Source organism: Nylanderia fulva, unplaced genomic scaffold (assembly GCF_048542155.1).
Source record: "Nylanderia fulva isolate GAGA-0341 unplaced genomic scaffold, ASM4854215v1 Scaffold36, whole genome shotgun sequence".
NCBI lineage: Eukaryota > Metazoa > Arthropoda > Insecta > Hymenoptera > Formicidae > Nylanderia > Nylanderia fulva.
In genome coordinates this window covers 395,546-422,027 of record NW_028190433.1, presented here as the reverse complement: position 1 = coordinate 422,027, position 26,482 = coordinate 395,546, and the positions used below count along the sequence as shown (strand labels likewise).

At 32.2% G+C, this 26,482-nt stretch overlaps 1 protein-coding gene and 1 long non-coding RNA gene across 5 annotated transcripts in view; both read right to left on the bottom strand.

The window, feature by feature from the left end:
* LOC114941906 (QRFP-like peptide receptor) overlaps nucleotides 1-26,482 on the bottom strand; it is a 112,490-nt gene that overhangs the window by 42,720 nt on the left and 43,288 nt on the right. For 3 of the 4 annotated variants that reach the window (XR_014925307.1, XM_085485313.1, XM_085485314.1), the window contains exon 4: nucleotides 6,333-6,454. Coding sequence is in view for 2 of the 4 variants with exons in the window: in XM_085485313.1 (XP_085341439.1) it covers nucleotides 6,333-6,454 (122 nt within the window). In the remaining 2 variants the exon portion in view is untranslated. Of the gene's footprint in view, nucleotides 1-6,332; nucleotides 6,455-6,657; nucleotides 9,885-26,482 lie in introns of those variants that run through there. The other variant, XR_014925306.1, reaches the window with a different exon arrangement.
* On the bottom strand, nucleotides 18,630-19,880 carry LOC146722155 (uncharacterized). The gene is made up of 4 exons (XR_014925302.1): nucleotides 19,801-19,880; nucleotides 19,418-19,573; nucleotides 18,956-19,290; nucleotides 18,630-18,882 (listed from the first exon to the last, which is right to left on the bottom strand). It is a non-coding gene; the product is annotated as an uncharacterized LOC146722155 (long non-coding RNA).

The window sequence follows — 26,482 nt, the reverse complement described above, 5'->3', positions numbered from 1 at the left end:
AGTTTAATTTATAATTTTTAATCTTTTTTCACATACACATTAGTGGAATCCTATTTTACAATTGAATAAATTCTTTAAATTCAGTTAACAAATATCAAATAATTTGGAGAGGATGAACATAATCATTGCCAGATCGAGGGACTTTCGTCAAATAACGATAAGTGGTTCATTTGGAGTAATGTATAAGTGTCACTCCAAGTTTTTATTAATAATTCTAATATATTTTATGAATAACCGGACGAATCATTCTGCTTCTAATTGGGTTCTTACTTTGTTGAACTATTTTAATGGTCTCAATTCATTGTAAATATATTTTGCGTTTTAACTATGACTCAACTATATAACTTATATTGACTATGTATTGCGGATTTTTTATTAGAATTTTATGTATTTATTTATTATCGTTATTTATTATCACTATTTTTTTGCGCACTGAAGAGGAGCAAGTAGAGCTCGAAACGTTTGTATAATTATTATTTCAAATTAAGAATTTTCTTCTCAATAATAAAATAATATCGTATTGCTCGTTACACATGGCCTTAATTTAATAATTTATCATTATGATAATTCTACTTGACATTCGTGTAAAGAAAAGATCAATTCTAAATGAATTTTATCCCTATTATAAAACAGTACATAACAGCTTGTGTTTGCATAGAACAACGAATCGTGTCTGAGCTTTATTAAAACAAAAATTTGCGAGGTCTCTTATACGTTACAAAAGAGAGTGCTCCGTGAAAATTGTCGGATAAACTGACAGAAAAAAAATACTTGCGCATATATAAATACGCATATATAAAACTGCATATATAAATACGAGGCTCGTGCAGAAAAATTCAGCCAGAAGATTTTATTGAAGGAGGAAAAGCTTACCGCGGTTTGAATGCCACAACCGATGGGGAAAAAACGGAAACAATAATAACAAGCGATAAACTAAATAGACCGAATCGCGTAATAGGGTGGAAAAACGATTGAAACCTTGCGCTCTCCGCTCGGCATTTGCGGGGTTTTTTGTCACCGATTTTCCACCTTTTTACGAGCAACGGGATATAAAAGAACCGTCTCTCCTCCTTGTTTTCGGCGGACAGTAGTGTTATCGTCATCGCATGAATGCAAATTGTCTGACCGTTTGTATTCACGGTTGCGCCAATCAGACGATAGCCGATAAGGGCGGAATGAGTGAAACGCGGGAAAACAGCAAGGCCGATTTTTTATTCGCCCTCGAATCGACGTTTTACGATCGCTGCCGGAATTGTCGCTGCGCCGCGGGATACGCGAATATCCGGTCTACGTTTCAACGAGGATTTTTTCGACGTCGCGTTGTCGAGGTATAAATCCCGTTAACGGTGTTTCAAAACCGAGTTGAACGAGACTCGGGATAAATTCCAGAACGGGACGCGATCGCTTATAGATCGAGTTTTCGTTTGTATCGCGGGGAACGAAATAAAAAAGGATTGAGTTCGATTCCCTCTGAAGGGTCGGTAAACATTCGCTGTCGCTCGTAATCTTTAAGCGACACTCGTCTCAATCGTTCACGCGCTTAGCGTCGCCTACGGTAAACATCGTACACTTTCCTTTTAATAGAAAAAGTGGAAATGTTAAAGGGAGGAAATTCAGCGCAACATATTTTTTTTTTAATGTAACGAAACAGAAAAGTACCAGTACTTCTCATCTACTTACGGATATTCTAAGATCGTTTTATTCCTTTAGCATAGCACATATGTCTTTGTCAAGGTATGTAATATGTAATATGTAATATTATATATTATATACCTTGACAATAAATTGCAAAAAAGTTGCAAAAATTTATAACACTTTTTTACTTCGTCACTTCGATTATACAAAGAGCGTTTCAAATAAATTTGTCGTGTAAAAGAGGTATACATCAAACTACAACTTAAAACGCTTATTGTACTATTTTGGTCTTATTAGAAGAAAAACTGCAAACGTGTTTATTGAACATATAAATCGGATATTTATCGCGATAACTTTATATTAAGATCATTTTTATTTGTTTGCATCTCCATCGAAACAGAAAATCCTATCGATTAAAAAGAGTCCACATATATTTTTACACGTAGATTTTCTCACCGCAGTATTATACAATCGTCGATTGTGTAATACTATTGAGTATTATACAATTATTACTACATCATTGTTATTGTTCGAGATTTTCTCACCGCAGTATTATACAATCGTCGATTGTGTAATACTATTGAGTATTATACAATTATTACTACATCATTGTTATTGTTCGAGATTCGAACGGTAATAACCCGCGGACAAGAAAGCGTTAAAATATTCATGCATCTCGATCATGCCTCATGCAGCATGCATACAATTTATTAATTAATATCGTGGTCTCACATGCTTATTTTAAATTATATTTAAAATAGCGCTCGGCCGCGAGAGTATACGGATACTCCGCGCCTTCGAAAATAAGCGCTTAAAACAGTCTAAATTGTAAACACCGCTGTCGCGCGAGAGGAGAGAAAATCAAGTGCCAATAACAACAAAATATGACTTGCTAAAAGGTAAATAATTATCGTAAACGTACTTTCGCCCTTATATCTCGATGGAACAAGGGAAAATGTTCGCGAAGGTTCTCGAAATCCGGGACTATATAAACCTCCTCTCTCGTGACCGCGGCGCTCTTTCCGATTACTCGTCGCGAATAGAGTGTGCTTCTACTTTCCGAAAAAGATCGCTTGTCTTTTTCGGTTTTCTCGTCTAATTACCGTTGCTTGCGGAACAGTCAGTAATTTATTTTCGACCCGGCTTTTCTCTCGTTTATTGCATTCATTTCTAATACATTCGACTCGGCTATCTTTCGGCAATTCGGTGCGGTATATTAATTGTAATTTTTGTTAAAAGTTTATATAAATATATTCTTTTTTGTGAACGTTACGCGTGTGTCGAGTGTAGTGTCTATTTCTCAGTCTCGCTTCCGACCACGTCCTATCCATCTTTCCGTCGCGCACAGTTATGCACATAGATTCAATTTATTCAAGCGGGTTTTTTATGAGACAAACAATCCAACTGTTTGTGGCTCTTTGACATTTTATAAATTTATTTAATCCGTTAAATGTGGTTTGCTTATTGCGTGTGCATTCAATTCTTAAAAAATATAGCAAATAGAAATGGTTTCATGAATAAAATAATAGAGCAATCTATATGCAAAATATTTTAAAATCTGTGACTTTAATTTTAATGCTAAATCGAATTATAATAATAAAATTTCAATGTGTTGAATGCATTCTTTCGTTACTAAAACATCGACGAGATTTTGTTATAATATCAAGTATTTGCAATTATAAATATATAAAAATTTGCTTTTATACTTATATAAATATATAAATGTCACTAAAATTATGATTATTTTTATATTTTTTGTGTAACGTAATATTTGAAGATTTTCCACACATGTAAATTAAGCATAATTCGGAGCTGATAGGAGTCAAATAATAACTTTTCAATTTTACAAGCAAATCAAAATGGAAATATTTTCAAAAGTTGCTTGATAACAAGCTCTATAAATAAAAGACGTATTTTTGATAATTAACAGATTTATGTGTCGCGAAACTCTCATGATGAAACTAAGTTAAAGCAAATCGTGACATCGTGAAAACTTATTGTTTCATTTTACGGAATTATCTTAATTATTACATATCTCTTCGAGAAAAATGTCTGAATACGGCAATTTAAAGCATTTCATGTATCATGATTCTTTCTTCTATTTCGAAAAAGATTCTTTCACATTGTTAAAATATTTAAAAAGCGTCACATTAAATCCTGCATGTTTTTATCACAATTCTAACAATTGTTGTAATCATTATTTAACAGAATCGCGTAAAACATACAATTATATAACATAATTTTCTGTCAACCTACTTGTTAAAGAGAATTCGCGTTTTAATAAATATGAAGTATCAATTTTTCGTATCAACAAAAGAAAGTTGGAATAAAATAGAATGATATCTAAAAAATGTTTCAACTCTTTTCCGCGTAAAATCTTGTCGCAGATTTCCGTGAAAAAAAGTGAGAGAAGAGGGAAACTATAATAAACACGATAAAAGTAGAATCTTGTAACTCATTCTTCCGTTGAAAGCTCAAGAATGACGCTTTTGAAAAATAATTGTTATTAGATTACGACGTTATTAACTGGTGACCTGAATAGGTAATGAAACCCATACTCGATCCTTCTCTTTCCTGAAGATATCGTGTCACCCTTGGATTAATGCCAAGTAGCGAAGTAATCGGGTACCGGTGGCGCTTATATTGTAATTGTAATTGCTACATGCACCGCGGTTCACTCACGGAAATGCAACAACCGTGCCAGACGAGCTTGCATAATTAATTCTTCCTTGTATCTCCGGCGCTATTTAAGTCATCGAAATACCGGCTAATCCAATTCACGAGAAACGAGAAGACGTCGCGCCAGAATCCGAAAGAAAAAAAGGCGCAAGAAAAAAACCTCGCAAGGCGAAACACTCTTTCAGTCCTTCCTCAATTCTGTAGGAGTAACACGCAGAGAGAGAAAGAGGCAAACATCTCCGACAAGGATCTTCGTAAATCATTCCGCGAACGGCGCAAAGTTCTCGAATTAATGGTGAATATTCAATTTCAAAGGCTTCACGTTATCGTCATTCAATTGAGCGTGACAGAAATCACGAAGGAAAAGAAAAGAGAGAGAAAATAGAGAAGATCGTTATATAGGACAGCTATGTCGTTTGAACGAAATAAAGGAAGGACGGCCTGACGATCGGAAGAACGCCTCCTTCCGCCATTTATTCTTCGACATATTCTTGCCAGAAGGTCATAGAACACAGCTCCTCTGGAGCATCGCTGACGATCTAGCTGCACATTTTCGATAGTAAAATTCTCGTAAAATTCGGCCGGAATTACTGCACGAGTTGATAAGAATCGTTAAATATATTATATAAACTCCTTCTTACGTATATGCGCGCGACTTTTAAAATTTGCTAAAATTCATGTTTTCCCAAAAATTTTCTAAAAAAACTTAATTATTGCGCACTCTGTTAATTATAACTCTTTTTATTAATTGTAATTTTGTATTTCATTTCGATATAACATATACGCATATACCGTGCCTTGGATAATCTAGTAAAAACAGTAACGTTCAAAAAGATATAAATCTCGCTTTTCATAAATATTATATAATAAACATTTATAAAAAATTTTCTTTTAATTTTTAAAAAAATTTTTATCTTGTCAATTTACATCTTCAAGTTTTTAAATTTAAAATTATAAAAGATTATATACAGAGAAATGTAATATTCTTAAAATATTAAAAAAGATACTTGTTCCACATATCATATATCACACGTATCACATATTATGTGCGTAATATTACACTGCAAAATAATATCGCAGAAAAGTGTTACAATTAAATGTCGAAATTTTATCTCTCTCCCTCTGTGCTCAGATTATCTTAAAATTATGTTTTAGTGGGAAATACAGGGTGTTACTTTTATATAAGAGTTTTAGTCGACAGAAATTTTGTACGTTGTCTAGCTTTTACGCTTTGATAAAACAGTATGCCGCATGGTATTATATTACAAAGTATGTCTCTCGAAATCTCTCGGATTTTCATGGCAATTTAATCGCTCGCGGCGCTGAAATTTCTATAATACTACCATACATTTCCCCGCGGCAATTTAACTACATAACGTTTGTTGTTGAAAATGCAGTTTGATGCTTTCTTTTTTCGCAGTAATCTCTTTTCCCATTACGTCAAATATATGTCGAATTGAATTAATGGTTCTCGTTACGAATACGTTATATTCTTATTATTATTAATATTAATATTATTAATATTATTATTATTAATGCGGAGAATTATTCATTTAATAAATAATATTTAATAAAAAATTAAATAAAAAAGAGAAACGATCTATTTAATAGAAATCACTACTTTTATTTTTGTACGATACAATTTTCTATTTTTGAATTAGTATTACCTATACACTTTCAATATCCAAATTCTCTAAATTTACGTCCGATCAAACTGACGGTCGTACTACTATTTTTCTGACGAGCCCCGAATTAAGTATGCAGTTTTAGACAAACACATAAATCTAAAACTCTATCAATTCGGTCAATTTATGCTGACATGACGTGCAGATACTTTACAAGACACGTTACTGGGTTACACAACGCGAACGCTTGCAGTTTTTCATGACAATTTCGATGTTTACTGTCCAAGTGACCCATTTGCGTTTTACATATGATTATGACAAGAACGACGCGCGTAATCGATCGAGGACGGCGATCCTCGTCGCGACAAGAGCGATGCAGGAGTTTAAGCTTACCTTTCGACCGACATCGCGGTGAGAGTGACAACCGAGCAGATAGCCGATACGCTCTGCATATAATGCACAAGTTTGCATAAGAAGATGCCCATGGTCCACGTGTAGGAGAACAGTTTCGCTATCTGCAACAAATTACATATGACACATGCATATGAAGAAATACTTATGTAGGAAATTTTCAGGATAAGAAAGATGTAAATGTATATATATTGACTCAAATTTACATTAATTTCTCACTCACAGAATTTATTGTTAATAATAAAAATACTTGTTCTCGCGCTCTCAGATAACTATTGTAGATCAGAATGGCATGTCTCAATATTACCAAGTTTAACAATTATCTCGAGCTTCTAAATTTTCGGCCTACTCTGCTCACCGTCTTAGCTCGACTCGAGTCTACAACTCTCGAGCTCCCACTCTCCAGCGCTTTCTCCCACTACTTTTGTTTTCGTGTTTCGTCCCTTATACATACACAATATAGACTTAACTTATATACATTTGAGTAGCCTACAGCTTCGGCCGTCCTGACGCTAGTTCGTCTCGAACTATTTTTCCGCTTCGAGAACATCGTCGCTAGCTATCTTAATCCATTTTTTAATTTTGTCCGCCGACAATATGGTATTTAAGGGTCTCGATGCTTGACTATAGCCCGGTATATCAATAACAACATAACGATTATTACGTAAAATTTTTTTAATTTGATAGGGGCCTTTGTACTTCGGTAACAGTTTTTTATTCGTGCCCGGCTTATGCTGCAAGACCCTTATCAACACCAGATCGCCTTCACAATATTTCGTCGGTTTCTTATGACGCTTGTCGTACTGAGCCTTATTATACTCTTTAAGCGCTCTGCTCGCCACGTCCGCCGCATCTCTTAATTTAGCTCGTTCTTCTACAAAATTTTTGTCAACTTCAATTAGTTCGTCAATAAATTGTTTTAACTCGTCATCATTTTTATTTCTTTGTTCAAAACCTAATAACAATCGACTAGGCGTAGTATTGATCGCTCTATTCACTGTATTATTTATAACGTATTGGGCTTTTCCCAAATTTTCTTTCCATTCGTCGGGTTTTTCAATCATTTTAGCTAATGTCGATTTAAGGAAACGGTTTACTCGCTCCACCTGACCGTTTGCCCATGGCGAGGCCACCGCAGTCATTGTGTGTACCACCTCATTAGACCTCACGAATTCTGCAAAAAGCTTAGATGAAAATGCCGTTCCGCGGTCACTGATTATTTTTGTCGGAAGGCCAAATGCACAAAATAGTGAATCAAAATGTTTAACAACCTCTTCAGTCGTAGTCGATCTACATGGGTAAAGCCACACATACTTTGTAAAAGAATCGATTATTATCAAAATATACTTAAATTTTTTCCTTGCTTCGAGTGGCCCAAAATGGTCCACATGCAAAATCTGCATAGGCTTCGTACAACTCTCAACTAATTGCATTTCGCCCTCTTTTTTCCCGGACGCAATAGAGCAACTTAAACACTTAACGCAGTTATCGATGTATTGCTTTATTTTCCATTTCATTCCGGGAAACCAGTAATGCCCTAGTATTCCACGAATTGTCTTATCAGCTCCCACATGGCCCATATCGTCATGATAAATTTTAATAACGCTATTTATCATATTCTCCGGAATTACAAATAAAGGCTTATCTTTATTATTTTTAAACAACAAACCATCAACCAACGAAAAATAATTATTTTCTTTAAATTCAAGCTCCGTAGCTATTCCTTTTAGTTTTGGATCCATCAATTGTTTATACATGAGTTCGTCCTCAATGGATACAAAATTTACATTCATTACAACACGACTTAGACAATCAACATGAATCATTTTATTCGATGACCGATGTTTTAACTCAAAGCGGTAATTCTGCAACAGCAAGCTCCAACGAGCAATTCGCGGATTAATATTAATCTTTTTCATAGCAAGCACTAGCGAGTTGCAGTCCGTAATTATAGTAAAATTTATGCCTTGTAAATAAACATGAAAACGTTCTATAGCCTTAACAATGGCTAGAGTCTCAAGTTCGAAGCTATGGTATTTTTTCTCAACTTCAGATGTAGCTTTACTAAAGTAAGCTATCGGCCCGAATCGACCGTCGGCCTGCTTCTGCAGCAGAATTGCTCCGAAACCCAAACTGCTTGCGTCGGAATGCAATTCAGTTTCCGCTATAGGATTATATATACACAATACGGGGGGGGATGCTAATTCTTCTTTTAAACGCATAAATGCTTTATTGCACTCGTCATCAAAAATAAACGGTACATCCTTTTTTAACAAATTTTGAAGCGGAACAGTTTTTATTGAAAAATCGCAAATAAATCGTCGAAAATAATTACATAAACCGAGAAAACCTTGCATCTCTTTTACATTTTGTGGTTGTGGAAATTCCATGATTGCCTGCACATGACGCTTGCACAAAGTTATACCATTTTCCGATACTAAGTATCCCAGATATTCTATTTCTCTATCAAGAAACGAGCATTTAGCCAGATTCAATTCAAGTCCGTATTCCTTTAACCGTATCAGGACCTCCTCCAATATCGCGAGACCCTCTTCGACATCAACAGAAGCAATCAGCAAATCATCAATATAAATTAACACTTTATTTTTCCGTATCAAATCATTGAAAACATGCAATATACGCTTCTGGAACTCCGCGGGTGCCTCCGAAAAGCCAAAAGGCAAACGCAGATACTCATATTGACCACTAGGAGTTGCAAAGGCGAAATATTTTGTAAATTCCGAATGAATTTTTATTTGATGAAAACTATCTTTAAGGTCTAATTTGATAAAAAACTTCTTTCCATATAGTCTATCTAGATGGTCCTCGACAATCGGAAAAGGGTACTTCTGCGGGTGTACGCGCTGATTTAGTGGTCGTAAATCTATGCACATCCTTTTCTGGCCGTTACGCTTCGGGACTAAAATGGCACGCGAGCAATAGGGAGAGATGCTTGGCTTAATAATTTCTCTTTTCAGTAAATCATCGATTATTTCGTCCAGTTCTTTTTTCTCGGTATAAGACAATCTTCGGGGCGCGAAACGAAACAGCGAATCATCTTTTATATTTAACTTTACGCTATAATCATCTTGAACCGACGCAATTTTCTTTTCGTCAACCGATCTAAATATCTCAATCAATTTCTTTCTTGCGGAAAAGGGAACGTCGGCTTTTAACTTAGCCTCAATTTGATCATATTTATCTACTTTTTCTACCTCTATAGCTAATATTGCGTGTATACTGTCTTCCAAATTTTTTTCTTTTTCAAAAATAAATATTCCCTGATTATATATTAATTTAATATTAGAATTTATAAAAAACTGCCGACCCACCAATACATCGCATTCCATAGTTTTATCGTCGACAATAAATAATTCTACATCGAACCAAGAGTTCGATATATCCGGCATCGCAATTTGATCATACATTTTTCCAAAAATAGAAATTGCCGAACCGTTCACGCCCTTTAAATTAATATTATTAACTATTTTAAAACTTTCTTTATTCGGAAACAATTTTTTATAAGTAGAATTACGGATAAGACTCACCGAACTGCCCATGTCTATCAACGCTTTGAGACTTACGTGGGGGTTGCTAATCGATTTTATCTCAACGCACGCATCGTCTTTAATCGCTATATTCAACGCATTCACCTCCAGACTTCCTCCAGAGGCATTGTCCTCCTGTGTCGTCCGCCCCTGCATGATCACGTGACTCGCGCTCCTCGCTGTCCTGCCAGGGCACGCCGCGCTGATGTGTCCCTCCATTCCACACTTGAAACACGTGATTTTCCTTTGTGTACAATCTCTTGATATATGGCCAGGCTGTTTACAGCTGAAGCACGTCTTTTCGGCACTTACGGGTCGCACTGTCTGATTTCTATTTACTGGATTCCCACGACCTCCAAATCGGCTGTTATTCAAATCTTTGTTTTTCGGGATGATTGTATCCTCTGTTATTCTTCTAACATGCTCGATAAAGTCGGGAATTTTCGATATCCACGTGCTCAACACGAGCTTCCTAAGTACCGGATCTTTGACTCCATCGGCTAATAAATCAATTTTTTCTCTTTCTGACAGAGTAAGAGTCTGCATAAGCGTTAACTTATCTTCCGCATAGTCAGCAAATTTTTCGGAATGTGACCTCCATGTTCTCTGAGCGATCCTTGCCAAAGTAGCCGTATAGGATTCCTTGACCTCGAAATGTTTCTCGATACAGTCCCTAAAGTCCTCCCAGGTTGCTACATCATCTAAATTCTGGCGATTATACCAGTCCAGAGATCTGTCCTTCAACTGTGACACTGCCGCCAAAAATATAATATCGTCCCGAAGATGGTATAGACGGGCAACACTTGAAATTCTGTCCAACCATTTGGATACATTCTCTCCTTCCTTCCCAGAAAAAACTGGAATCAGTTTGGTCGCAAACTTAATCTGTGACCAATTATTCGAATCCTGTATACCGGAACTGCCACTGCCCGAGCCGGATCCCGCCACCGGAAGAGGCGAGCGTCTCTCCCTCCCTGGATTACGCTCCCTCGCATCCAGCACTCCAACCACCGCTCTGACAATCTCCTCAAGATTCATTGCCGCTGCCGCAGGTTGCATAACAGAGAGTCCAGCAGGCGTCTCCAACACTACCGGTTGTATGGTATTTCTTTCGGATGCCTCCTCATTAGCACCCCGCAGACGATCCATGTTTAACTCCACTACACCACCTCTATCACAAAAATCTAAAACTCTATCCAAAATCCTCCCTCGAGAGCCAGACACAGATATCTTCAAACGTGCCGCTATCGACCGCAACTGATTTATATTGAGCGCTTCCAACTTCGCTCGATCCATAAAATCGTTAACAGGCATCGACCTTTGCGCGCGTAAACATAATGCTGATCACGTGAACACCGAGTGTTAGGACATTCGAATTCCTTCTCGAATCGACAACAATTTCACGATTTACAATCCAACAAAATCACAATTATTGTTTTTTACCGTTCCGTATTAAAAGTTCCGAGTCGAGCAAGCACTCGTATCCTACTTCTGAATTTTTAACTTACGGCTGTAGGAAATTTTCAGGATAAGAAAGATGTAAATGTATATATACTGACTCAAATTTACATTAATTTCTCACTCACAGAATTTATTGTTAATAATAAAAATACTTGTTCTCGCGCTCTCAGATAACTATTGTAGATCAGAATGGCATGTCTCAATATTACCAAGTTTAACAATTATCTCGAGCTTCTAAATTTTCGGCCTACTCTGCTCACCGTCTTAGCTCGACTCGAGTCTACAACTCTCGAGCTCCCGCTCTCCAGCGCTTTCTCCCACTACTTTTGTTTTCGTGTTTCGTCCCTTATACATACACAATATAGACTTAACTTATATACATTTGAGTAGCCTACACTTATTTATATTATATATATAAAATTATATGTATATAAAAGCACGTTTATATCTAATTATATATGGACATATTTCATATATAATTTTGCGATTATATGTATAATTTTATATATTTCTATATAATTGTATATTGTTATATATAAAAATTTGTTTCCCGGGTGAATCTTAATATAAAATTTTATTACAGTAAACTCTACTTTAAATTAATTGGAGAATGTGGTTTTGTTAATATTTTATTTCTATAAGGCTTAGTGTGCGGAAAACTCTGTATTTTCAATCGCTTATAACTTGAAGAAAATTATACCTCAATATTTTTGCTGAGAAAAAATTGAGTAAAAATATATATTGTATATAGTTGCATCTTAGATGATAAAAAGTGTTATTTTTACTAAATTATCTAGAATAATGTTCAGATAATTTGATTTAGAGTACATAAAAATACTCGAGTAATAGAACTTAGACAGTAAGTGATAAAAACTTACAAGTGTGAATATATTTTTATATTCCTTTTATAATTTACATTTTTTACAACTGTGTTTACATAAGCAGTCTTAAAAATAATATTATCTGGAAATTATCTAGATGAAAAAATTGCTATGTAATTTTTTTATATTTAAAACAAAATTATCTTTATTTTATGTAAGATAAATTTTCATATTTCCATCTCATCTTTATCTAGCTAATTTTAAAATCATCTATAAGCATAACATTAAATACATATATATAAATATATAGAAGAGAGAAAGAAGAGCTTTTTCCAGCTCGAAAAACTCTACTCGTTATAAAAGAGATGAGTCTACCGTGAATCGTATTTACAGAAAATTACGTAAGTTTAAATAGCAGTAATATCTCATATTTGCTCCTAACTACAAATATGGTCGTTAAATTAAAAAAAAACAAATATGTAATTCAAAAATTCTTTGAGAAAATAAATCTGCAACAAAAAATGTTTAACGTCCGAACAACTTTTTATTAATTCAACCAAGCAAAAAAATTTATTAACTTGATTAAATCTTTCAACTGAATTACTACTTTATTAATTGAACATATATTAGTATTTAAGTTAAATATATGTTTTGTTAGCTTTAATATTTATAATTTAAATATTTTTACATGCCCAATTAATTAACAAAATAATATTTACTTGGAAGGTGTATTAATCAAGTTAACAAATTTATACCGTTGCAATAAAACAATATCTGTTGTTAAAGAATGCAAATACCCCCGAGATGTAATTCGCGACGATTAACCCGGTTTCGCACATACGCAGGCAATTATATAATATATCGGGCGGAAGTCTCGCGCGCTCGGAAAGTGAGAGATGCAAAGAGAAAGGGTAATCCTTCAAATAGTCTAGTAATTGCGCCCACGATATCCGGATACGAGTGGTAAAAGCACGCACAGATATACGCGCCCGGGAACCAGGAATACGAGGAAAGCCTGAGATTGCGTCGGCTTTTCTCTCTCCGATTTGCGCTTTGAGGAAGAGAGGACCTCCGCATCGTAAATTATGTCCTACACAAGCGTATTCCAGGCGTAATACCATTTAACAGCCACATTTGTAGCGGCTATACATACAAGACGACGTTGACTTTAATCGACTTACGCGCTTCGAAAATGATTAATGAATTATTGCGAGAGAGCGTGCGCTCTCTCTTTCTCTCTCTCTCTCTCTCTTCGTCGAGCTGATCTGCGATTGCGTCGTTTTAATCTTAGAATAAAATAATAAATCGAATAAAATGTATACCGATACGTACGCTCTTAAAGCTGTAGAGATAGAGAAATCTTGTAATATCTTGCAGAGGCGGTCCCATTTTCTTCAGACTTTTTATTTTTGCTTTTACCTCGGTACAAGAAACGAACTAGTCAGCGATTTATAAAAGAAAAAACTTGAATGATTAATCGAAGTCTTCGCGCGTGGGAGGTTTTCTTCAATTTTCTCGCAAAAATAGAAATGTGACTTTTGTATCTTTCAATATATCATATCAGAAATGCGTGACAATATTTTACCCTATATATATACAGAAATGTCCAGTGACTCGCGTTTAAGACGTTAATGATTTCTGAGGCGATTTGAAGACGATTTTCCTCAGCGAAAATGTTCCGGCACCAATAATTTTTGAGTTATAAATGATTGAACATAAAAGCTTTTTTGTAAACTGAGCCTTGTAAAAATAAATTATTAACAAAACTACATTTTTTAGTTAATTTCAGGTAAAGTTTACTCTGTAATAGAATTTTAATTTAACACTTATTGTTAGTTACATAGATACATGATTTCAAAAATTAGGAACATTAAAAAAATGATGACCTTTCTCATCATTTTCGCTGAGGAAAAATCGTCTCCAAGTTGCCTCAGGAATCTCCCATTAACGTGTAAAACGCGAGTCACCGAACACCCGGTATATATATATATATATATATATATATATATATATATATATATATATAACGTAATTTTAACATTAAATAATTGAAATGGGAAACCAAAAATTGATTTCCCATTTCTCAAAAAGACTCAAAAAAGAACAGTTATCATATCGATAAAATAAAACTTTATGAAAAAGTCATGAGAATAAAAATGAAGTAAATTTCTTCTCGTATTTTCTCATGAAACCTTCCACTTTCTGATAACCATTTTGAATTGGGATTGAAATGTCACCTCACTGACGCATGGAAAGCGCTCTTCGATCATTCACAAAGATAGGAATTAAATTCGAACCTTCCACGTCAAAGATCTCTCGGCTTTAATTAACACACCCCTCGTATTATAGACGCAGATGTCTTTGTCGAGTTTGTTATAATTAGCCCTTGGTACGATAAAGATTTACACTCGAACTTTATTAAAAGTCAAAGTTTACGATTAAACAACATACGGCTACACACTGGACCTCTGTATATATTTTATTGAGGAGATACTTGTGGGACGTTATGACAGCACTTTCATGAAATTAGATACTCGGATAGAGTAAAACATAGCAAGATAAATTTAATCCCCCCTTTCCGTATTTTCTACACACACAGAGATCAAATTCTATCTCGCGACGTTGTTAAAACTCGAATACAATTGCAATTTCTCTCTTACATTCTTCGCGTTGCAGAGGCAATTTCTCAAGCATTCGAATCAATCTTCGCGGTAAAATGAGAAATGTAGCATCGAAGAATGTGTAAATACAAATATACATATATCAATGTACAATTTTTGCATTCTTTAAATTTCAATCTAGCATGCATTGTCACGGGACGAACAATGAAAAAGAAGGTGTCAAATAAAATACAGCGGTAAAATATCCTTCGTGTCGAGACAAAGTCGTCGTGTGCTGTCGAGGGGAAAACTCACACTGGAATAAAACATGTTCTACTCACTATACGTCACCTATCATCATGTCAACGTAACGTCAAATAATATATACAGTACCCTCCATAAGTTTGAAAACACCTTATATTTTACAATTAACCAATCGTATGGCAGCGATCTGTGTAGATTTTTTCTATCAATAAATCCTTAAATATTTAAAGAACATTTTTATTTATGACAGATCGCTGCCATGCGATTGTTTAACTGTAAAATGTAAAGTGTTTTTAAACTTGTGAAGAGTACCGTATGCAATAAATAACAAATATTCATTTGTAAGACTGTTTTTAAAAATTTTAGTTAAAAAAACTGGGCGCGCTGCTAAATAATATTCTAATGATATTAAAATTAAATTGTTACTTTTAAACTCATTGCAGCGCGCCCAGTTTTTTTAACTAAAATTTTTTTATTTCTTTTTATTTTATATTAATTTTAAATTTGCATAAGTTTTTAAATTTTAATTTTTTATAAAAATGTTTATTTATTCGCGCAATAATTGGACATTACTTTTTGTAGAGATATTAATTTTAGAACATAAATTTTTGTCAATTGATAGATTTTTTTACTTAAAAATACTTTTTTGTTTAACACTTTTTCACATGGCGCATGGACTTGGCATCTTGTTTATCTTTTTTTTTAAAAGATAAGTTTTTTTATGGTACGATTCTACATTTGCAAATTTAAATTTTTACTGATTCATTATACGACTCTATATATGTCTGCAACTTTAATTTTCCACTGGTACAAGTTTCTACTTTCACTTGGCGCAATTTTTTTTTTTATTTCATTACTTTTGTTACGATTGTACATGGGTTTATAATCGATAATTTTTCATACAATTCTATTGTACATGGGTTTGCAATGGATAATTTTTGTTAATGGCGTGCCCTTAACTGGTCGCCTTTTTTTACCTTTTTTTAAAGGTGAGTTTTTAGAGATTATATCATTCATTTTTGTATATGATAAGCATCTTTAAATAAATAAGCAAATTCAATTTTTCTGGCATTTTCTTATTTTAGGTACATATATATCCAATAATTAATATACAAAATAAATTAATACAATTGTCGCTCGTATATTGAAAACAAAGTGATAAATATAAGGCCAACTTATCGAGCTGAATATTCGAGATGTTCAGTCAACTACCATTTATTACATGTATAAATTATAAAACTACAGTCATTATATTAAAACTAACGCAAATTACAATCATTCTATAAACGTTTCGACCGCACGCGGTCTTCTTCAGTATAATTATTGAAATAAATTATTGATATAAATTCTTACAATTCACATAATATCGAAATTTAATTATAGTTATTCAGAATCAAGAGTTTTTGAGCAATTAACGCGTGTTTCAATCCGTCCTGTCCAACAATGTTCGCCTCGATATGATCCCTGATTTTGTTCAGATCTCGGATAGTTTCATCGTTAATATGCGAGAAATTAACCCGTTCCGTAGGCGCTATCATTGTTCTTCTTGACAATTTTGCTACTTATTAACAGTTATTAAGGATGACACATAACAAACCAACAATACAGAAAGACAGCTCATTTTAAACTCTCAAGAGTTTAAAATGAGCTGTCTTTCTGTATTGTTGGTTTGTTATGTGTCATCCTTAATAACTGTTAATAAGTAGCAAAATTGTCAAGAAGAACGATGATAGCGCCTACGGAACGGGTTAATTTCTCGCATATTAACGATGAAACTATCCGAGATCTGAACAAAATCAGGGATCATATCGAGGCGAACATTGTTGGACAGGACGGATTGAAACACGCGTTAATTGCTCAAAAACTCTTGATTCTGAATAACTATAATTAAATTTCGATATTATGTGAATTGTAAGAATTTATATCAATAATTTATTTCAATAATTATACTGAAGAAGACCGCGTGCGGTCGAAACGTTTATAGAATGATTGTAATTTGCGTTAGTTTTAATATAATGACTGTAGTTTTATAATTTATACATGTAATAAATGGTAGTTGACTGAACATCTCGAATATTCAGCTCGATAAGTTGGCCTTATATTTATCACTTTGTTTTTAATATACAAAATTAAATATTATTCATCACACAATTTGTATCAAAATAATATATTTTTAAAAATTTATTTTAAATTTATTTAATCATTTTTATCATTGTGATTGTAGTGGCAAGGATTTTATTGCTCAGTGTCATTGCAAGCATCTGGCCTGTATATACCATAATATATTGTGTAATACATTGGCTAAGTATGACAATATGGATTTTGATAGATTCCCATGGAATATTGGAATTTTGTCGGACTTGCAGTCATCTACCACATATGCAGCCTACAATTAAAGAACGCATTTATTCCATATTATTTGCTTCCGTTATTGGCATAGTGCACATTTTTATATATCTCAATGCTGTAGATAGCAAAACATTTTGAAAACATCTATCTTTCTATGTTATCTGCTTTTTTGAAAATATTGCAGCAAATTTATTATGGCAATATGCTTGTTCTCCTGCAGTTAAAGAGGCTTAGTACTTTAATATAATCTTTATTATTTGTATCATTTCCTTTTTCTTGGGAATTACAGCAATGCTTTTGTACTATATTGTCTTGCATCCCTCAAAAAGACAACATACTTCAAACGCACCAATTCAAGCAATGTAACTTTGATATTTATTTACTTTAAAAAATGAGAGATAAATTATACAATATGCAATTAACCTTATCTTATGACTTTTATAAATCTTATGATAAAATCTAACTCTCTCTTAATCTTTATTATGAAAATAATCTCGGTATTATATGAAATAATTTCATTGTAATTAATAGTTTCAAAAATTTTGCAAAATAAAATAACTCATATATTGTATTTCTACCATATATATAAAAAAAAGATAGGTAAATATAAATAAATAAATATATATTTATGATATACAATAAATAAATATATATTTATATTTATATATATATATATATAAAATGTTGGATTTTTATTATATATATATAATTTTAAAAAATCTTTTTTATATGCTATTGAATTTTAATACATACAATTTTGATTATATGTATTTTAATTGATTATATTTATAAGTATTTTTATATTATCTTAAAAAGACTGCATAGAATTATTTGTGCGACACTCTTATATGTATGTATAATTAATAGGGACCAACTACACATTTTTTTTTCCACTGAATAAAAACAATCTCAATATTAAAATTAAATTATAAAAAAGATACTGTGATATTTTATTGATGAGAAATGTACATTTATAATTGTATTAAATACAAAAATAAACATGCCATGAATTACTATATATACATATTTTCATAATTATCAAACTTAAAAATATAATATTGTTACCAAAGAAGAAAGCACTATTTAAAAACTCTAAAAGTTCATAATTTGTTAAATTAGTAATTAAATACTGCATTTTGTATAATTTTTAAGCTTTATTCTTTTATTTTTCTTTATTTAATTGAATAGATATTAACATCCAATGTAGCATACAGATTAAATTAACAACCAAAAAAATAAATCTTAACTTTGAAATATATTTTTGTTTCTTTTAAATATCAATCAACTGGATTTTGTACTACTATTAATATGAATTCTTTATCTGGTGCCATCATAATTTTATGTTTTTTGCTACGTATGCGCAAGAAAGTTAAATCATTTGTTGGATTCAAGTCACGTACGACAGAACGAGCTTTATCTGACAATTGACTTATCAAACCTGCGTATTGAACTGTTGTCGTATTATCTAATGTTGACTTTATAGGAATACCTAAAACAAATATAATTTTATAAATTTTTGTTTACAACTACAAGTAAATCATGTCAATGATCTCATGTAATACCTTCTGCATTCACCACTATTGTTCCAACTACCCTTTTATGAGACTGAATTTGTTTCATAGTTTCTTCAACCTCTTATAAATTATTTCATCGAAATTTATTAATAAAATTTTTATTTTAAATATTCCAATAACGGAAGCAAATCATATGGAATAAATGCGTTCTTTAATTGTAGGCTGCATATGTGGTGGATGACTGTAAGTCCGACAAAATTCCAATATTCCATGGGAATCTATCAAAATCTATATTGTCATACTTAGCCAATGTATTACGCAATATATTATGGTATATACAGGCCAGATGCTTGCAATGACACTGAGCAATAAGATCCTTGCCACTACAATCACAATGATAAAAATGATTAAATAAATTTAAAATAAATTTTTAAAAATATATTATTTTGATACAAAGTGTGTGATGAATAATATTTAATTTTGTATATTAATTATTGGATATATATGTACCTGCAATAAAAAAATGCCAGAAAAATTGTAAAATAGTTCCTATAGCACTGATATTAGATTTATCTTGTTAAGCTAATCGAATGCTGCGATGATAACTAGCCATTGCCCAACCCATGCTCACAAGTGAGCTGATAATGCTACCTGCTTGATGTACAACTGAAAAAAATATAGAAGCTAATTAAGAAAATTATTAAAAATATATGCATACTCATACATAGGCATTTATATAATTGAAATATTATTGAAATAATAGCAAAATATCTGATTTTGTATCACAGACTGTAAACTTGCACATAAATTATTATGACAATAAATTTGCAAATAATAACATTGAAATTGAATGTAAAAATTGAAATTGAAAATTGAAATTGATAATATCTAACCCCGCACGCTGTCAATATAGCGGAGGGCAACTATCGCCGTCTGTTGTAAAACGTGCGAGATGGACATTTCCAATACATGCATCTATTCATGTGTCGTGTACGTGTGATATATGTGTGCGCATGTGTTGTATACGTGTGAATACGTGTAGCACGATACTACTATGTATGCGTGGTCGATGATGATAATGATGACGGGGACGTTTCTTAAAAGAAATTTTTCATATTTCGACTTTGCAATTATATATCTCTGCTTACAAATCACGTAGAGCAGAAATAAAGACACTTTTATTATATAATTCAAACTCAATCTATCGATTAAGTCTAGTATAAACTCGATTGCTTCAGCCGTTATTGAGAATTCGAAATATTATAAAGACTCAAATGTCCGACTCGCGTTAAGATACACGGTGTCTCGGCTACGCCCTTAACTGGTCGCGAGACACTACCGTGTCTCTTGATGCTTCAGCCGTTATTGAGAATTCGAAATATTATAAAGACTCAAATGTCCGACTCGCGTTAAGATACACGGTGTCTCGGCTACGCCCTTAACTGGTCGCGAGACACTACCGTGTCTCTTGATATTGCTTTGCATTTTAACTAACAATTAGAAATAAATCAAAGCAATCGAAAAAACAAACGTACAGAACGACAAAAGAGAAAGTTTAGAGTCAACATTTACAGATAACAATTTCGGCAAAGCTGAAAATTGCTTGTATATCCCATGAACCAAGATATGAATTTCACATTCGTGTAATTTAACGCAATCACGCGTGATATAGATTAGTGTTTGATTCGTCCCCCAAAAACCGATCTGAATTACGATGGGCTATAAATAACAAACAAACTGCTCGCCCTTTTCATTTTCGCGGTATCGACAGCTTATCGGAACAGTCGGCACAATTTATTTTCGTACTCTCTTCTCTTTTTCACTCTGTTCTCTCTCTCTTATGATGGATAAAACAAAGACTATCATTCGACGTGACAATCCGGAACAATTCTTTTTCATAATTGCGAAATGCGACTGCATATGAAATATAAATGGATTACTTAGAAAAAAAACTATTCTCTCGGTGGAAAATTATAAATCTTTTTTCCGTATTTCGATCTTGTTGAAAAAAAAACAATGGTGCAAAAATTTTATTACAATAAAAAAACGAATCGAAAAATTGTTCCCGAAACGTTCTTACAAAGAGCAAATAATTGCGACAGAAATATATGAATAGTCGAAAACGGCGCAAGACTGAATGGATAAGTTTCGAGTCAGACTTAATTTTGCCCCTTGAAGTTGATGCGCATATATGCATTAGTACCTTTTAAAATACAGTCAAGCAATTTCATATACGTCGTGATTCCGACGGAATAAACCTGAAAATGTATAAGTCGACATTTTCCTTTTGTGATAGTCACGTTATTCTGCTGTGAAATGAGAACACGGTAAAAGGAAACATAGAGGAGCATCACATGCATTACATGAATAGATGTATAAATTTGTATAAATAATCGTTTATTTGACACAAGAAAAGAGAAAAAACGCTAGTTACTACTGTGTGTAATATTTGCAGCGCTTAAGTGAGTCTTTCTAATTAAAATCTTAGTCGAGTATTACCTGGAATGTTTATCAGATATGATATAAAGAGATATCTCTTTTATATTGTTTTTCAAAGTTAATAAAGATAGAACAAAATCATTAATTAAAAATTTTCATTGTAATTTGAGGAATTGTTTTAATTTTCAACAGCTTCTTAATTAAAACCTTCGTCGAATATTACTTGGGATATTACCAGATGATATAAAGAAATACCTTTTTCTCATATTTTTTTCAAAGTTAATAAAGGAACAGCAAAATAATTAATGAAAAATATATAAATTGTTGATATTATATAAAAATATAATTCTCGACAAAAATTTTATTCAAGGAATTGTTTGAATTTGCAGCATCGACAATAAAGAATAATAGTTGAAAATAAAGGATTCGTGATTAAACTGCAAAAATGTAAAAAAGATAGTAAAATCTCATCTCTCCTAATTTCAAAACTTTACTTAAACTTTAAAGTTTGCAAAGATATTGAATATTGAGAATACCGAGAATTGTTGCGATCACAATTCTCGACATTTCGCGTATACAAATACATATTTGTTGAAAAAGTTAATGTCAAATTGATCAACAAATAAAACAATATATTGATATCATGGTGGACAATTGGAAAAATTTGCTTGTTAAGCTGAAATGTGCAACAATTGAAAAGAATTGAAAAAAAAAATTCGCTTGTTAAGCTAAAACGCGCACAATTCATGACAAATTCATTTACAATACTTTAATCAAATACCACGGCTGGGATACACGGAAGCTGACATAGCAATTTAGCTGTCGAAAGGATGCAGTCGCTACACGTGCATTCGGAGCACGTTATCGATTGTACAGTGGAGAACGGGCTTCCTAAAATGCAGGACACGTAAATAATGTGATGCGGGTGAATATAACACGCCCATAGTCGCAAATGAAACTTTTCTGGTCGATGTATCGAGCTCGCGGGAGTTCCGCAAGGTGGAATAACGTAATAATAATATAACAGCGACAAACATATGGCCGAATGACAAACAAGCCTTATTAAGGTACGGTTATCGGTAATCGATGTTACGCACATGTTTGCATTCGCGATTATCGAATTAATTTTGAAACAGTACGGCATATGGAGTATCTCCATTGTCATAATATGATAACACGCGGCGTAAAGCGGTGAAAACGATAACAATAATTACTGCATTATGACATTGCACTATAAGAAGCGTCGTAATATCAAACGGCACTACTTAGCATTTGCACCTAATGCAGCCGTGAACAAGAAATTCCACCTTATCCGTGTTATTCTAACAAAAGCTCTTGTCAATTTTGAAAAATCTCCTTCCCTACATAGATCAAACATTTATTGTGCCTTCTTCCATTTTTACACGCGACTAAAAGAATCTTTCACATAATTATATTAAATACTATAAATTACACTCAGATTATTCATTTTAAGATGTATATTTTTGATAGTGTGTTGTATATCTATTTTAAATATATAAAGATATTTTCTTAATTCTTTAATTAAGTGAACAAATAAACTGAGCTTTTTTTGCTTCAACGAGTTTCTTTTCCCCACGATTCGGGGAACGGTTAGTAATAGCAGAAAGCTGGATTGAAATAAATTACTTAAACTTAATCCGTGCGAACTTGTAAAATAAAGAGAAGAACATTCTCTTGCGCGCCTTATATTACTGAAAAGAAAATTTATTGAATTCAAATAAGTATATTTATTTCAATACTGCCAAATGAATTATTTATTTGAAACTATAAAATAATATTGATTTGATATGAAAAATATTTATTTGTTGAAAATTTTTTTCAAAACAAACAAAATATTTATTTATTTCAAATAATAATGACTATTTCGAATATTTCGAATAAATATTTATTAATTTAGTCATTTTGCGGTGTATTTATATACATATATATATTCGAATTAAAACAGCAATATATCAACAAGTACATTGAGCTACACGTTGAAAAAGCACAAATAACATTATATACGAACGATTAAAGCCAAACCGATAATGAGATAATATTATTAACTATGAAGCAGGCTTCATCGCTAATGCAATTCAGAGAATTAATTAGAATTAGATAGTTCGAATGTTAATAATTTAGGAAACTGTACATGTAGATAGCTATATAATTGCGATAGTATTAATACCAACTAATTAATCATGCAGAATATATCTGATATCTCACTTTTACATTATCATTTAAAACTAAATTATTTTTGTAAATTTACAATTAATTATTTCTTCGGCAAAAATAATAAATAAGAAATAATAAAAATAATAAAAAGATTTCAATATTCATGAAAGTCTTCAAGTAATAATTTTCGAAGAAATTAGTAAATAAAAATAAAGAATTTTAAAGCAAGTTAAACTTCGATAAATGATATGGATATATTGTATTCTTTGATTAGTTTCAAATAGGCGTTATTTTAACAATAATTCGATCTGAGAAATGTATAATATGTAATGTAAAGTTGGTTCTGTAAATATAAAGAAGTTGAGTAATTGCGCAGTACAAATAACGAGTCACTTCAAATTTTTCACTAATTGTGAGAAAAATCTCTATATCTTGTTGAGCATCTCGTTCCCAAGTAAAAACAAACATAATTTAAATTTCCGCATCTTTCCAACACGAAATTATATAATTGTAATTTCTGGGTTTGCCAAGAATGTTTGTAATAAAACTATATTTTCTGCGTGCAGCATTTGCATAAAAGGATTATTACCACCATAAAAACAATTTTGTAAATCAATATTAAATATTTTATACTTTGACTCATTTTCATGCAAAAAAATTCTTTTTAAATTTAGTTCCAGGTATTCAAGACGTCGCATTCACGCAAATATATATTTGGATAAAATAGCTAAACTTTTTATTTATTACGCTATTAAAAATATATTTTACTATAACATACAGTGTAATATAACACATTATGCACAATAAAAAAATATATTGTATAATAGCATGAAAATTTTAAATTGAATGATTGATTTTAATAAAAATATTTTAAAAATTCAATGCCTGTCGCAGTCTTTCAATATTCTCTTAAAATTAAATTTCTGTTAATGTAAACTTCTCAATATTTCCAAAACTATAATTTTCTGGAAAAAAGAATCTATTCTACATTTATGACCTAATTTTACAAAAAAATCATCCACATACCTATATTATATTATGCATCACACCTCATTCTCCGTATATGATACTTTTTTTTAACAACATCCTTATCGCCGAGCACCAGGTCAATGCAATCGAAAGAGCTTGAACAGCAGAAAGCTTTCCACGAGAAAAAAGGCTTGCCTAACAGCACGATTATCACCACGCGTTCGCCTGAGAGCTTATATACGTTTGTCACAAATCAGATTATTTCGCGTCATCAACCTCGAGGCAACATGCGGGATGCACACATATCGTTAAATATTAACGCGACGATTTTTCTAACGAACGCCCGCACGATCAGCTTTCGCCAGAACGGTGAAGCTGGAAATATATATTTCCAACGAAAATTGCTCCCTCACGTAATACACAGTTGAAAAATTTTTGTTAAATTTAACAGATATCATGTCCCAAAAGGGTCCACAGAAATTATTGTGTTGATTTAATATAAAACAAATTGTATATTAATATTTTAACACAAAATAAATACAAAACTTCAAGTAATTTAAAATAAATTTTGTGTAAAATTAACATAGTTTTAATGTAAAAATTAATTAAAAATACATTGATTTTAGATTTGATCATCCTCACTTATATTATAAAATAAAAAGTCAACATTAAAACTTGTCACTAATAAAACAGAACATATTTATTATGTAAAATTAAAAATAGATGCACATTGTGTTACTTTTACATTTTTTTAGTTGTTTTAATAATTTAACATTTAAGTTCAATTAACACAACAGTAATATGTTAAATTTACACATGAATGTGTTAAATATTTAACATAAAAATTTGAACGGGGACCATTTTTGTTTATCAAGAAAACAAATTTTCCTACTGTGTACACATATAACATATTTTATGTATGTGTATGTGCTATGAAAGGAAGACAGGGGAAGTGAGGAGGTATGTTGTTTCTCATTGAAGCAAATCGAGTGCACCATGGACGCAATTTTCACCAGGAATATATGTTTTCAGCATCTCTCTTCTCATCGTCCCGAGAGCTGACCGCATTCGGTGATGTTTCGTTAGAAAAACCGTAGAAAAAATATCCCTGTAGATTTATTCATCTCACAATTCTAATATTTGAAAATTTTATTTTATTCCTGACACATCTTTGTAACGATACTTTCGCACTGTTAAAAAAAAAAAAAAAAACTAATCGAGGTATCAATTTACCTTTAAAAAAAGGTAAAAAAAGGCGACCAGTTAAGGGCACGCCATTAACAAAAATTATCCATTGCAAACCCATGTAGAATCCTATCCTATTGCAAACCCATGTAGAATCCTATGAAAAATTAATCATTGCAAACCCATGTAGAATCCTAGGCAAAATTAACCATTGCAAACCCATGTAGAATCGTACCCATTGCAAACCTATGTAGAATCCTATGAAAAATTAACCATTGCAAACTCATGTAGAATCCTATGAAAAATTAACCATTGCAAACCCATGTAGAATTGTATTAAAAATTATCCATTGCAAACTTATGTAGAATCCTACATTGCAAACCCATGTACAATAGAATTGTATGAAAAATTATCGATTATAAACCCATGTACAATCGTAACAAAAGTAATGAAATAAAAAAAAAATTGCGCCAAGTGAAAGTAGAAACTTGTACCAGTGGAAAATTAAAGTTGCAGACATATATAGAGTCGTATAATGAATCAGTAAAAATTTAAATTTGCAAATGTAGAATCGTACCATAAAAAAACTTATCTTTTAAAAAAAAAGATAAACAAGATGCCAAGTCCATGCGCCATGTGAAAAAGAAATAAAAAAATTTTAGTTAAAAAAACTGGGCGCGCTGCTAAGTTTCAAAATTACAATGCACCTTAAAGGAACATTAATTAATTTAAACACAAAACATATTTTAACTGTAATGAGTTTAAAAGTAACAATTTAATTTAATATTGTTAGAATATTATTTAGCA